A 13,557-nucleotide genomic window follows, 5' to 3' on the forward strand; every position below is an offset into this window, starting at 1 on the left:
CCTCTCAGCAATGGGTTTCAACCTCACACGAGTTATTCTCACCTGTCAAAACAAGGCAGAGTTGCTGGTCTCCACTATTGTCTATAGGAATACACTTTTTGCCAAGGGAAAAGCACTGCAGGCCCTGGGTCTCCAAATCCCAAAGTACAATGGTGCAGCCCATCCTTTCCACTGCCCAAATAAACAGTGCACTGAATCCTGTCACAGACATACATTTAAGCTCAATAGATTCCTCTTGCTCATGAATGTGCATTATTTTCCATGATCTTCCTGGATCCCTGGTCTTGGCATGATCTTTCTGTGGAAAATTATACTGGTTGTGCATTGTGTCTTGTGGAATGAAGGCCCAGCCTGGCATCCTAGTACTGTGGTTACCAGATTCAGAGGACTCCAAATGCAAAATATTCTGGAACCACGGAGCACAGTAAGAAACCACCAGGTTAGAACTCTTTATTGCTTCATTCAATGATGATAGCTGGGCTTTCCAAGACCTGGAAGATAGGGTAGAACTCACACCTGTTATAGAGAAAGGCACTACATACAACACTGTATCAGGAGGAAGATGCATTAAAAAAAAAAAAAAAAGCGTATATTTCTGGAATGCCCTTTAGTAAAAAGGTACAGAGTATGACCCCTCCCCCCCAAAAAAAAGGAACTAATAAAGTAAATCCAAGAGGGAAGTTCTGTACCTATCAACTTGGAAGGAAAACTTGGTCAGTTTCATGTTGTAGTCAGAATTAACAGGATCATCTTCATCTATCCCCTTAGGGCCTTCAACAGGCATGTCTTCTAGAGTTCTTTCACATAGTAGGTGTCCTGGGTGTTGCCTACATTTCAAAATGATAGCCATGGTCAACAATGATGATTGAATCCAAATCTGTGTCACTACTGTTAAAAATTTGGGGGAAGGGGTGTCACAGAGGGAAGAGTATAGACAGTAAGCTTTTTGAACAAGACTCCTTCTCTCCATTGCTTATAGCAGGATGATAAAGTTAGCCCTTAAGAATCTGACCCATTTGTAACCATGTGTGGTAATGGAAGTTAACTCGATTTATTGTGGTGTTTATTCCACAATATATACATATATTGAATCGTGTTTTACACCTAAAACTAATATAATGTTGTATGCCAATTATATCTCAATTAAAAGATTTTGATACTTATGGGCAGTAAGCTTTATAAAGAAATAAGGACACTTATTGTCTATGGTAATACAGATGTTGTGATTAAAACTTAAAAATTTTCTAGTGTTTATTTATTTTTGAGAGAGAGAGAGAGAGAGAGAGAGAACATGAGAGGGGGAGGGGCAGAGAGAGAAGGAGACACAGAATCCAAAGCAGGCTCCAGGTTCTGAGCTGTCAGAACAGAGCCCAACACAGGGGTCAAACCCTTCAGCCATGAAGGTGCCCTACAACTTTATATAAACTAAGTCTTTCAACAACCCTACAAGGTAAACATACCCCCATTTTATAGATATGGAAACAAAGGCGCAGAGGAACAGTGGAGCTATAACCAGGTCAACGTGACCATAAAGCTCAGGCTCTTAACCGTTCATAATACTGTCACCACAAAGTAAGATTTAGGCTGAGATCAGGGGACTGTGTAAGAACTAGAAAGATAAAACATAAGTGCAGGTGTAGGTGGAAGAGTAAACGTAGAAAGAGGGTTTTCCTTTGTGTTCTGAGAAACAAAAAAAGGTGAAGGTGGTGAAAGCACATGAGAATGAATGAGAAGTAAGGTGGCCTGAGATGAGGCAGGAGAGGTTGGCAGGAGACAGTGGTGCAGGGCTCTATGGGCTATTAGGGATTTTTAGTTTTATTTTGTGGGGTAAAGCAGCTAAATAAGGGCTTTGAATAAGCAAAGCAATATGATCACATACAGAAGAGTAGCTGGGGGATAAAGAGGCACTTAAACCTCGAGCACTTATATTACTACTAACCTTTCAACAATTTGAAGGTAACATTAACATACACGTATCAAGGATGTGATATTTTTAAAAACCTAGAAAAGGCGAGGGACAGGGAGAAAAGATGATGCATGGAGAAGGCAGTTCCTCATCCCCTAAAACGAAAGGTGGATACCTTGTCCCCAGATGTTAATATCTGGCTGTTTCTCTGATAAGATATGCATTTTAATAACATCCCTCTGGCTACTTTAGAGAGCATGAAGTTGATGGGGTAAGAGCAGACATGGGGAGACCAATTACAAACCATTATCTTACCTTAGTCATGGCAGGTGATGACAATGATATGAGTGAGAATAGTAACAGAGGAGTTAAGAGAAGTAGACAGATTCAACAAACACTTAGGAGATAGAATGATTAGGACCTGGTGATTAACTAGATATGGATCTAACACTTAAAAAATTTTGGAGCGGCGCCTGGGTGGTTCATCAGTTAAGCATCTGACTCTTGATTTCAGCTCCAGGTCATGATCTAACGGTTCATGGGTTCGAGCCCCACATTGGGCTCTGCGCTGGCAGTGCTGCGCACTTCAGATTTTTTCTTTTTTTTTTCCCCAGCCCTCCGTCCCCAGTGTGGGGGCCCCTCAGACCCCCTGGGTGTCAAAGGTCTCGGGGGGGGGGCACCATGTCCTCAAGGGAGGTCAGAGCCCAGTGCTGGACATCATGGGGGACTTTCTCTCTTTGTTCCTCCTCTGCTCATGCTCTCTCTCTCAAAAAATAAACTATGGGGTGCCTGGGTGTCTCAGTCAGCTAAGCGTCCGACTTCAGCTCAGGTCATTATCTCACAGTTTGGGAGTTCGAGCCCTGTGTCGGGCTCTGAGCTGACAGCCCAGAGCCTGGAGCCTGCTTCTGATTCTGTGTCTCCCCCTCTCTGCCCCTCCCTAGTTCTCTCTCTCTGTCAAAAAAAAAAAAAAAAAAAATTCTTCTTTAAAAATAAATAATAAACTAAAAAAAAGAGAAGAGGTTGGAGATGTAAAAAAGAAAGAAAATGGAAAATGACTGCTTAGGAGGAGGGAAAAAATAGGATCTGGAGCACAGAGGCCTTCATGGAAGGAGAGGAATCTATTTTAATAGGAGGGAAGATGAGGAAATAAGTACAGGAAAGTGGGTTTGTAACTTAATGTGAGAAACCGAGGGAGCTCTCATTAGGCAGATTCTACTTCCACTATACAGTAGGAGGCAAAGTCACCCAAGAAGATTTGGGGATAAAGAGATGAGCAGAGGTTTGGGGAAAATGGAGGCTTAGAAACAGTTATAAAAAATGGGCTCATGAAAAAAATCACTGTAAAATTTTCAGACAATACTGAGAGACTAGTTGAAAGTAGCAAATACAAACTCATAGTGGTATTGATCTTCCTTTGTGATTTTCTCACAAGTGCCTGGTTGCTTGGGTACAGGGACAGAGAAAGCAGAGTAACAAAAAAGACTGTCAGACCAAGTGCTACAATAGGTCAGGAGCAAGAGTTTAGGGCACAGACAGAAAAACGTGATTGAAATGATGAGTCACGGAATCTATGCTGAGAAGGGAGAGGAGTGGGAGTAAAGACAGGCAGGGGCTGGAGAGTGAAAAGTCAAATGACTGGAAATTCCAATGAGGTCAGACGACAAAGTGGGAGTCCTTGAGTAAGTGTCACAGAAAATTAGGGAAGCTGCAGTCAGAGAGTGAGATGTGCAGGAGAGTGACTTGAGGGAGGAACAGTTTCAACAATGGCAAAGCCAAGACAGGAGTATGGGAGTGGACAGCTAAGGTAAATTGGAAGAAAAATCACTGACAATGAACTGAAAGAACAGACCCTGAGTCTGGGTTCCCAAGGAGCTCACAAACTTTATAGGATACATGCAAAAATTAGAGAATACAAGACTATATCATCAAGTGCTAAACTAGTTCAAAGCAAAAGTGCTATACAAGTCCAAAGAGGAGAAAGTTATAAAATATAAAATTACAAGTAGATGGGGTTTTAGTAAGCAAAGGCTTCATGAGGGAGGTGTGTCTCAAAAGACAAAACGAAAAGGAGAAACTGACATTCTGTATCGGGGGAAAGAAGAGCTAGAACTAGGAGCCAGGAAAGATAAAAACACTATTAAATTTCAGAGCTCAGGGGCACCTAGGTGGCTCAGTTAAGTATCTGACTCTTGAGATCAGCTCAGGTCATGACCTCACAGTTGTGAAATCGAGCCCCAAGACAGGCTCTGAGCTGACAGCATGGAGCCTGCTTGGCATTCTTTCTCCCTCTCTCTCTGCCCCTCCCCCAGTCACACTCTCTCTCTCTCAAAATAAAGTTATTTTTTTCATGTTTTTTATTTATTTCTGAGAGAGAGAGAGAGACAGTGTGAGCAGGGGAGGGGCAGAGAGAGAGGGAGACACAGAATCCGAAACAGACTTCAGGCTTTGAGCTAGCTGTCAGCACAGAGCCCGAGGCGGGGCTTGAACCCACGAACCGTGAGATCATGACCTGAGCCAAAGTCCGATGCTTAACTGACTGAGCCACCCAGGCGCCCCTAAATAAACTTAAAAAAAAAAAATAAATCTCAGAGCACACGTTAGAAAATAAAATATGCAGGGGTGCCTGGATGGCTCAGTCAGTTAAGCGTCTGATTTGGGGTCATATCATGATCTCACTGATGGTAAGTTCAAGCTCTGCATCTGGCTCTTTGCTGTCAAGGCTGAGCCGGCTTTGGATCCTGTCTCCCTCTCTCTCTCTGCCTCTCTCCTGCTTGCGTTCTCTTTTTTAAAAAATATCATAAAAATTAAAAAAAAATTTTAGGGATGCCTGGGTGGTTCAGTTAGTTAAGTGTTGGACTTTGGCTCAGACCATGATTTCAGGGCTTGTGAGTTCAAGCCCTGCATCGGGCCCTGTCCTGACAGCTCACAGCCTGGAGCCTGCTTCAAATTCTGTCTCTCTCTGCCCCTCCCCCTGCTTGCTCGTGCACTCTCTCTCTCTCTCAAAAATAAATGTTAAAAAAGGTAATAAAATTTTTAATAATTTTTTTTTAAATATTTGTATTTATTTCTAGGAGAGAGAGAGAGAGAGAGACAGCGTGAGCAGGGGAGGGTCAAAGAGAGAGGGAGTCACAGACTGAAACAGGCTCCAGGCTCTGAGCTGGCCGTCAGCACAGAGCCCGACGCGGGGCTCGAACCCACGAACCGCGAGATCATGACCTGAGCGAAAGTCGGACGCTCAACCGACTAAGCCACCCAGGCACCCCAATAAAATTTTTTAAAAATTAAAAAAAAATACTGTCAACTCCAAAAATTAAACTAATTAAAGGGCATTCATGCCAATAATTAATAGAGATCATTTATCTGGGCAGGACAGATTCCCTAAATTTACTGGAAAGAGACCACCAGTTATTTTTAGGCTGATGTAACAGCTGAGTTCAATGTAATTTGTTGAAACGATGTGCATGGCACAGCCTTCAGAGTTCTCTTGAAGTGTTAACAAAACATCCACAGGGGGGCGCCCGGGTGGCTCAGTTGGTTAAACGACTGATTCTTGATTTTCCCTCAGGTCTTGATCTCACAGTTTGTGGGACTGACTGAGCTGACTGTGTAGAACCTGCTTAGGATTCTCTCTCTCCTCTCTACCTTCCCTACTTGTGCTCTCTCTAAATAAACTTAAAGCAAAACAAAAAACATACACAGAAATGGAACCCCATACTCAAGGACCAGCCTGAGTAGGCTTTCCTCCCTCTTCATCTATCAAATTATTTTCCAAGGTAGATTAGAAAGTAACTCTACATACAAAGGGTATGTTTTAGTCAGTAAAAATGGCTTACTGCTAAACAAGCATATGATCTGAGAATGTGCAAATCAACCTTGTTCAAAGGTTGGTTTGTTTTTTTTTAAAGACCAAGGCCATTTAAAACAAAAGAAATAAATCACAGAGGGAAGATGTTTGGTAAGTATGTGAAAATGGATTTATCCTTTCTTGTAATCCAACAATAGGCAATAAAACCCATCAAAGTGCATTCCCAATTACTCAAGGATTTGTTTATCTCATTCATATTAAGTTAGGAACAAAAATTGTAATGGTTTTGAATGGCCCTGAATACGGCAAGTCATAAACATGGACTAACCTACTTTTAGATAAGTTGCAACGCACAGCTTGGGGTGTTTACATATGCCTCTCACATCATACCTCTCTCAAACATTATAAAATCAGAAGAAACTAGAATATCTAAATTAAAAAGCAACACTAGTAAACACTCAACTTTTACTAATATATTTGGACAGTAACTGGTATGGGTCCTTCAAAAGAAACAGCTGAGGAAATACTCAGCTGGAAAAAGATACCTTAAAATATCTCATCAAAGTCCTTTAAGAGGCAAGTAATCCCCAAGGCTGCCAGGACCCTGAGCCAGGTAAGAAACAATTCTGACACAAGGTAAATCCTATTTTTCTTCTACTCTAATGTAGGGCAAGGAATAAATAATGTCTAATAGTCAACTGTGCTATTATACATTATGCAGCTTCATTACTTTTAAAACTCTGCTTAATTACTTTTTAACTTACACCATATAAGCCATATGAAATAACATATTTAATCAAATCAAAACTTTGATATAAAGGTAGCCAATGATCATTTGCACAATTTTACAGTAATGACCTCACTATGTAGTTGCTAGAACATGATCTAGCTGAATAGAGAAATTAAACTGTTTTTAAAAGCTAACGAGGGGCACCTGGGTGGCTCAGTTAGTTAAGCGTCCAACTCTTGATTTCCACTCAGATTATGATCTCAACTCTCCTGAGATCAATCCCTGAAGCAGGCTCCGCCCTGAGCATGGAGCCTGCTTGAGATTCTCCTCCTCCCTCTGCCCCTCTCCCACTTACTCTCTCAGTGGGGGAAAAATCTAACCAGTACATTTTTTAAATTAAATGTTCTTATGTTATTTTATTTTAGAGAGAGAGTGAGTGGGGGAGGGGGAGAGAAACAGAGGGAGAGAGAGAACCTCAAGCAGGCTCCAAGCTCAGTGTGGAGCCGACATGGGGCTTGAGCCCACGACCCTGGGATCGTGGCCTGAGTTGAAATCAAAAGTCCAATGCTCATCTAAGTCACCCAGGTGCCCCCTAACAAGTACTTTTTAACCTCTTATGGCTTTAATTATTTACTTCAACTTATAGATGGCAGTAATTTACATACCTGAAATACAAATTTAAGTTAAGAGCAATTGCAGAGTTGGAGGAGCTGACAATCACTACAACATCTAGGTCCATAGACACTTTCAGTGAAGTAAAGGAAGAAATCTTGGCTGGCTCCTGTTGCTGCTCATCACACGTATCTTCTTGGTGAAGTGCTAAATCCACATGAGCTACATGTCTACCATTCACAGTATCAAAAATGTCTTTGAGTTAGAGTTAAAGAAAATGCCAGTCTTAAGTATGCCCTACCACTTAAAATACAAGATGGGATGGAGCTTACAGACTTCATTGCTGCAACCTTGAGGTAACAGTAACAAAAAAACTAGTGGACACTTGAGGCAGCCCTCAACACAGTAACCAGCTGCCTATGAAGTTGGTGGCCCAATAAACAACCTGATAGAGAGTTCATTCAGCATTACTTGCTGAAAATCCACTCTGTGCCAGGCTAATATTTTCCACTACTGTTCTACAACAGTGCTTTCCAAGAGAAATATAAGGTGAGCCATATTTGTCCTTGCAAATTTTCTAATAGTCCTAATAAGTAAAAAGAAACCAGTGAACCTAATGTTAGTAATACATTTTACTTAACCCAATATATCCCAAATATTACCATCTTAACATGTAATTGATATAAAAAGTTGAGATATTTTACAACCGTTTTTTCATGTCAGTATTCAAAATCTGGTATTTTACACTTACAGCAAATCACAGTTTAGACATTACATTTCCATTGGAAATACCTGATCTGTATTTAAGCTTTGTAAAATTCACATTTTAGAACTTAAATATACTTAAAAGTTCTCCAATAACTGAATTAAGTATCAGCTTTCAAATTTAAAATGATTAAGTAAAATTAAGAATTCTGTTTCTCAATCACACTAGCCAATTTCAAGTGCACAAAAGCCATATAAACCTAGTGCCTACCAGGCTAGATAGCACCATTCCATAACCTGGCAACAAAGATGAAGTTAATGCAATATTTTATGACATTTTTACAAGAGAAATTTTAATAAAGCCTAGTTTAGATCTAAAATAGACAAACCATCCCTTTAATTCAGAAATAAAAGTTCCAAAATCATATAAGGGGTCATTTTTCAAGTCTTTGAAACAATTTTGCTGATGATCTGATCTATGGATCTGCTGGAAACAAAAACTGTAGTATTTTCAAAACCAAATTAAAAGAAGTTAAGCAAACCATACGATTCACTAAGATGATGGAGTCATTAGAGATGATAATAAGTGGATTATAGTCATACATGAAAATGTATGTATCACATCATAAGCAGCCCTCTAAATCCTTTCTGGAACAAGCACATAGTATAGATTTCATAAGCATGTTTTGAATAAATGGGTAATACAGAGCACATATAATTTAAAAAGAACACAATTAAGTTGGAAGATTATGACTATGGGAAAAATGTATACACTAAAAAATATTTGAATGGAATACAAAATATAGTTGAGTATTTTAAGTTCATAAAGATCTTTTTCCCTGAAAAGTTTTACCAGAAATCTAACCATTCTACTTATATGCCAGTCCCTAAAACTACAAGCCTAAAAAGCCTCATCATTAAAGGATGAGCCTTTAAGGCATTCATTCTCCTCCCCTGCATATTCACACCTTTACTGCCAAGGATACAGATCCAGCCTAAACTACTCAGAACAAAGAGAATTCCTCTGCAGAGCTGCGTGTCAGTAATCCTGTCCACTGCCTGTGCAGGCAAGGGCAATGTAAAACAGTTGCGGACGCCAACCTCAGCATCTCTTTCAGGAAATATAATGTGTAGGACGATACATTTGTTGATGAGCAATAGGGATGTGTTATCGTGAAATGACAGAATTTTCAAAGATGATATGGAAATACCTAGGAAACAAAAGCATAGTATTTCAAACTCACTGGTCACAACTTTACAGTTGGCAATTTTGATTTTGCGAACATATCATAAACAGGTAAAACAAAGAAGAAACAGCACTTAGTCCGACTCTAGGCAGTTATTATTCAAACCCACCTAAGCAAGTGGTTACTGGTAGGTAGGTAAGGGGATGGATGACTAGTCTACAATGTCTGTTCCTTCTGTTTATGGTCCAAGTCTGACAGCACACAAGAAAATTAAAAATAAAAACCCTACTGATCCTGGGAAGCTCACAAGAAAAATTACTTTTTTTTAAGTATATTTTTTAAATGTTGTATTTATTTCTGAGAGAGACAGAGAGAGAGACAGTATGAGCAGTGGAGGGTCAGAGAGAGAGGGAGATACAGAATCTGAAGACAGGCTCCAGGCTCTGAGCTAGCTGTCACCACAGAGCCCAAGGTGGGGCTCGAACCCAAGAACCGTGAGATCATGACCTGAGCTGAAGTCGGATGTTTAACCGACTGAGCCACCCAGGTGCCCCTCAGACTTTTTTTTTTTTAAAGACTGGGGAGCACCTGGCTGGCTCAGCTATTAGAGCATGAGACTCTTGGGATGGAAGTTCAAGCCCCACCTTGGGTGTAGAGATTACTTAAAAAGAAAAAAGAAAAAGAAAAGAAAGAAAAAGAAGAAACCTTAAAATCAAGCATGTCGAGTACGCTACTACCTTAAATATAAAGCCCGAATGTTTTGGGGAGCCTGGTGGCTCATTCCGACTTTGACTCAGGTCATGATCTCACGGTTTGTGGGTTAGAGCCCCGCGTCGGCCTCTGTGCTAAGAGCTAGCTCAGAGCCTGAAGTTTGTTTCGGATTCTGTGTCTCCCTCTCTCTCTGACCCTCCCCTGCTCATGCTCTCTCAGAAATAAATAAAAAACATTAAAAAAATAAAGCCTGAATGTTTCAATTTTTGCTCTCTGCAGCCTTCAGGATGGAATATAGTAAACAGCTGGGTAACCAGTCTAGCTAGCACTATTCAATAGAAATAGGTCAGCCACGAATGTGAACTGCACATGGAATTTTAAATTTTCTAGTAGCTACACTGAGAAAAGAAACAGGTGAAACTTATTTTTATATATCATTTACCCCATAATATCCAAAATAGCATTTCAACATATAATGAATACAAAAAACTATGAATATTTTACTTTATACTAAGTATTCAAAAACTGGTACATATTTAACACTTAGAGGACATCTTAATTCACATTAACCACACTTCGAATGCTCAAAAGCCTCATGTGGCTAGTGGCTACTGTACTGAACAAGGCAAATCTCCCTCCCCAGCTTCATCTCTATAAGAACTTTTCCTGGAATACATAAGACTTCAGAGTGATGTCACAGACTGTCAACATGCTAAAAGACCACCTGTAAATACTTACCGATATTTTGATCTTCAGTGAGCTTCTGCAATGTCTCCTCACTACAGCTATACAAAATGGTTGCATCGCATCTTCCATCTTTCAAATTAAATTCATAGATAAACAGTTCATAATTCTCACTAAGAGCAAGCAGTTTGGGCTTGCCTGTTGGTGAGCTGCTGTTATGAGACTCGTCCCATACAAAGCTAAGGAAAAAGCATAGATTAGTATATCCTATTATCCACAATATTTATCCACAATGGTGAGGGTAGAAAGGCAGAATGGGTAAAGAACAATTCTTTACTTCATGTGGTAGTAACATTAATCCTACACCTGCTTTAAGGGAATATAAATTGCTCTGGGACTTTGCCCCTTTTCCACCTGAGCCCCTTCAGGCCAATAATATACAAGTGGGTGGTGAAAGGGGAGTAGTAACAAATGACAAATTCTTTTATTCCTTCTTCCTAAATCCTATCTGATGAAATGTTTAAAGGGAGAGTCATAAGGGTAAGTTTCAACAACCAAATATGTTTATTATTTATAAGAGGCAGTGCTCACAATGAACAAAGTAGGTTTTGCTAACCTAAATGTTTTCAGTGATTTTTAAAAATTGACTGTTAGTATTTCAAGACTATGAAGACTCCAAGATGGAATATAGAACAGCTCTGACCAACATACCTTTCCATTCTGTTGGTCCGAACTATATATCTGCACTGGCCAATACAGTAGCCAATAACCACATGTGGCTACTAAACACTTGAAATGTGAATAGTGCAACTGAGGAAATATTTAAAATTCATTACATCACCATGTAGCTAATAATGGCTACCATGCTAGACAGCACAGTTAAAAAATTTTTAAAGCAGCATAGTGGTGGAAAGAGACTAATGAATGATGCTACAGCTTCAAATTAAATTAAAAAAATAAAAGGACCCAATTCTGAAAACAATACAATGGAATAACAGGAGGCTACCATGCTGATAAGGCTTTATCTTTAAAAAAAAAAAAAAAAAAAAAAGTTTTCTACAGAAGTAGTTAAATTTTATATCTTTAAAAAAATCAAGATTTGATTTTTTTCCCTTATTAAAAGATTGACACATTTTATATTTCTATCTTTATAGCTAGGCTGATGATTTTTCAAGAACACTCAATTCCTAACTGTTTACACTGAATATCTGGAAAACAATAGGAATGTTGAATACGGAAAAGATTAAACAAATTAAGATCTCTTTAAAAGGCAGAATACAGGGACACCATTAACATCAGTAGCATATGGGCTATCCTTTCACATGAAAAGAAATGTTCAATAAAAATAACTATAGAATGTACAGTGATTTCAAAATATATAAAAGGGTCATAAGGGTCATATATACTTTGACATAAGCCCTGAATACAATAGATTTGTCCTTATTTTTACCCTATGCAGTACTTGAATTAAGATCCAATTAAAATTTAAAAATTCTTAATCCTCCTCCCCTCTAATAATTTCATACAGTTTATAAGTGCCCTCATTTCATGCTTACATGTCTTATCTGCTGTTAAGTTTCAAACATCTAAAGAGTTCTACTTTTCTCTCATTCCTTTCTTTACAGGACTGTGTCCGTAAGTACTTAACACAGTTGAATAAACTAAATTCCGTTATGGAGAAATTGTTCTTTCTAGCAACTAGATATCACGAGTCAAGAACACAAACACCAAACAGATTAAAACACTTGCTTATTTAACAAACAAATCTCTGTCAGGCAGTTACAGAACCTGGAGATTCCAAGACAAGACACCGCTTGACTACATAAAGTTTTCTAGAGGAGATCCTTTCCAAAATGTTATTAAAAAGAGCCCAGGAGTAACAAGGGGGAGAAGAAGGGCGGAAATGGTGGGGGAAAGGGAGAGAGGCAAACCATGAGAGACTCTTGAATGCTGACAAAAACTGAGGACGGATGGATGTGGGGGGGAGGGGGGGATGGGCATGGAGGAGGGCACTTGTGGGGATGAGCCCTGAGTGTTATGTGGAAACTAATTTGACAATAAACCATTTGTTAAAAAAAAAAAAAAAAAAAAGCCCAGGAGTGCCTGGTTTAGTCAGAAAAGCCTGCGATTCTCGACGTTGGGGTTGTGAGTTCCAGCCCCATGTTGGATGTAGAGATTACCTAAATAAAACTTAAGCGGGGCGGGGAAAAGACCTCAAAAGCTCAGACTTAATGAGTCTCAAACTTAATGACATAAACTCTAACACCTGGATGGAGAGTTACAGAAGTGGAAAGTTAATACAGGATCATAACTGGTTGTTTTTTTTCGGTCTTCCCAAATCACGCAAGCTTTACATGTAAGAGCTGTCTTCAACTTTTGGGGCACTGCTCCTACGTTATTACAGTAAGCGTGTAATAAATATTTGTTGAGTGAATAAATGAGCGGGCAAACGTGCCTCTATCCTTGAAGAAGGCAGGCGGGGGTGGGGCATGTGTGAAGAAGTCGCTGTTTCAGGCACAAGAAAAAGGTATCAGGATGATTCAAATTAGAGATGATCCCCCAGCTAGGGATTTAACTGGGGGGAAAAAAGGGCAAGATAGACAGCACAGTAACGATTAGTCAACCGATGCTGAATTAATTAGTGCCTGAGCTAAGATCCACTCCAGGTTCCCTAAGGCCAGAAGAGGAGCTGTATACCTTCTGTTCCCACCCCGTCCTCCCTCCCCCCCCCTCCCCAAGGAAAGCGAGGGTGGGCTGGAAAGAGAGGACAGGGTTCCAAGAAGGCACCTGGATCACCTCTGAAGTGTTACCTGCGGCTTTCGCTCCGCTCCCGGCTACCTCCACAACCGAGAGGAACACTGGGGCCAGCGGAGCTAAGGCTTCGGACCCCTCCCACACTGCCCAGCCCTCCCGCAGCACTTACTGCCGAAAGGGACCACTGAGGCAGCAGGCACCCCCACTCCGGCCGCCCGGCGCCAAGGAAAGCACTTGCAGGCTGCCAGCAGCTGTCAGGCTCCCCAGAACCTCCTGCTCTCTGTGCAACTGTGCCCGGGATCCCAGCCGCCCTGTTGCCTCCTCTGGGACTGGCACCAACAACATAGGTAGAACCCGCTCCATGGCTTTAGCGCTGCAGCTACCCGAGGGGACAGCCCTGCCGGCTGCCTTTTCTGCAGCCATTTTGGTCGGGCCATTTCTTCCGGTCACCTGAGCCCAGCTG

General features: G+C 40.6%; 1 protein-coding gene and 1 non-coding gene across 3 annotated transcripts in view; both read right to left on the bottom strand.

Moving 5' to 3' along the window:
- Positions 1–13,521, bottom strand: part of SPG11 (SPG11 vesicle trafficking associated, spatacsin) — an 82,088-nt gene extending 68,567 nt beyond the window's left edge. Inside the window, exons 1-6 of one of the 2 annotated variants that reach the window (XM_039250081.1) lie at positions 13,264–13,521; positions 10,395–10,579; positions 8,745–8,969; positions 7,107–7,308; positions 690–827; positions 43–491 (exon numbers count right to left, since the gene is read on the bottom strand). In XM_039250081.1, the coding sequence (XP_039106012.1) occupies positions 43–491; positions 690–827; positions 7,107–7,308; positions 8,745–8,969; positions 10,395–10,579; positions 13,264–13,517 (1,453 nt within the window). In that variant the 5' untranslated portion in view covers positions 13,518–13,521. Of the gene's footprint in view, positions 1–42; positions 492–689; positions 828–7,106; positions 7,309–8,744; positions 8,970–10,394; positions 10,580–13,263 lie in introns of those variants that run through there. The other variant, XM_039250082.1, reaches the window with a different exon arrangement.
- On the bottom strand, positions 2,540–2,635 carry LOC120243844. Its single transcript, XR_005531405.1, has one exon. It is a non-coding gene; the product is annotated as a small nucleolar RNA SNORD88 (small nucleolar RNA).
- Positions 13,522–13,557: the final 36 nt, after the last annotated feature.

The sequence above is a fragment of the Hyaena hyaena genome, unplaced genomic scaffold (genome assembly GCF_003009895.1).
Source record: "Hyaena hyaena isolate Hyena2069 unplaced genomic scaffold, ASM300989v1 scaffold_361, whole genome shotgun sequence".
In the NCBI taxonomy this organism is placed as follows: domain Eukaryota; kingdom Metazoa; phylum Chordata; class Mammalia; order Carnivora; family Hyaenidae; genus Hyaena; species Hyaena hyaena.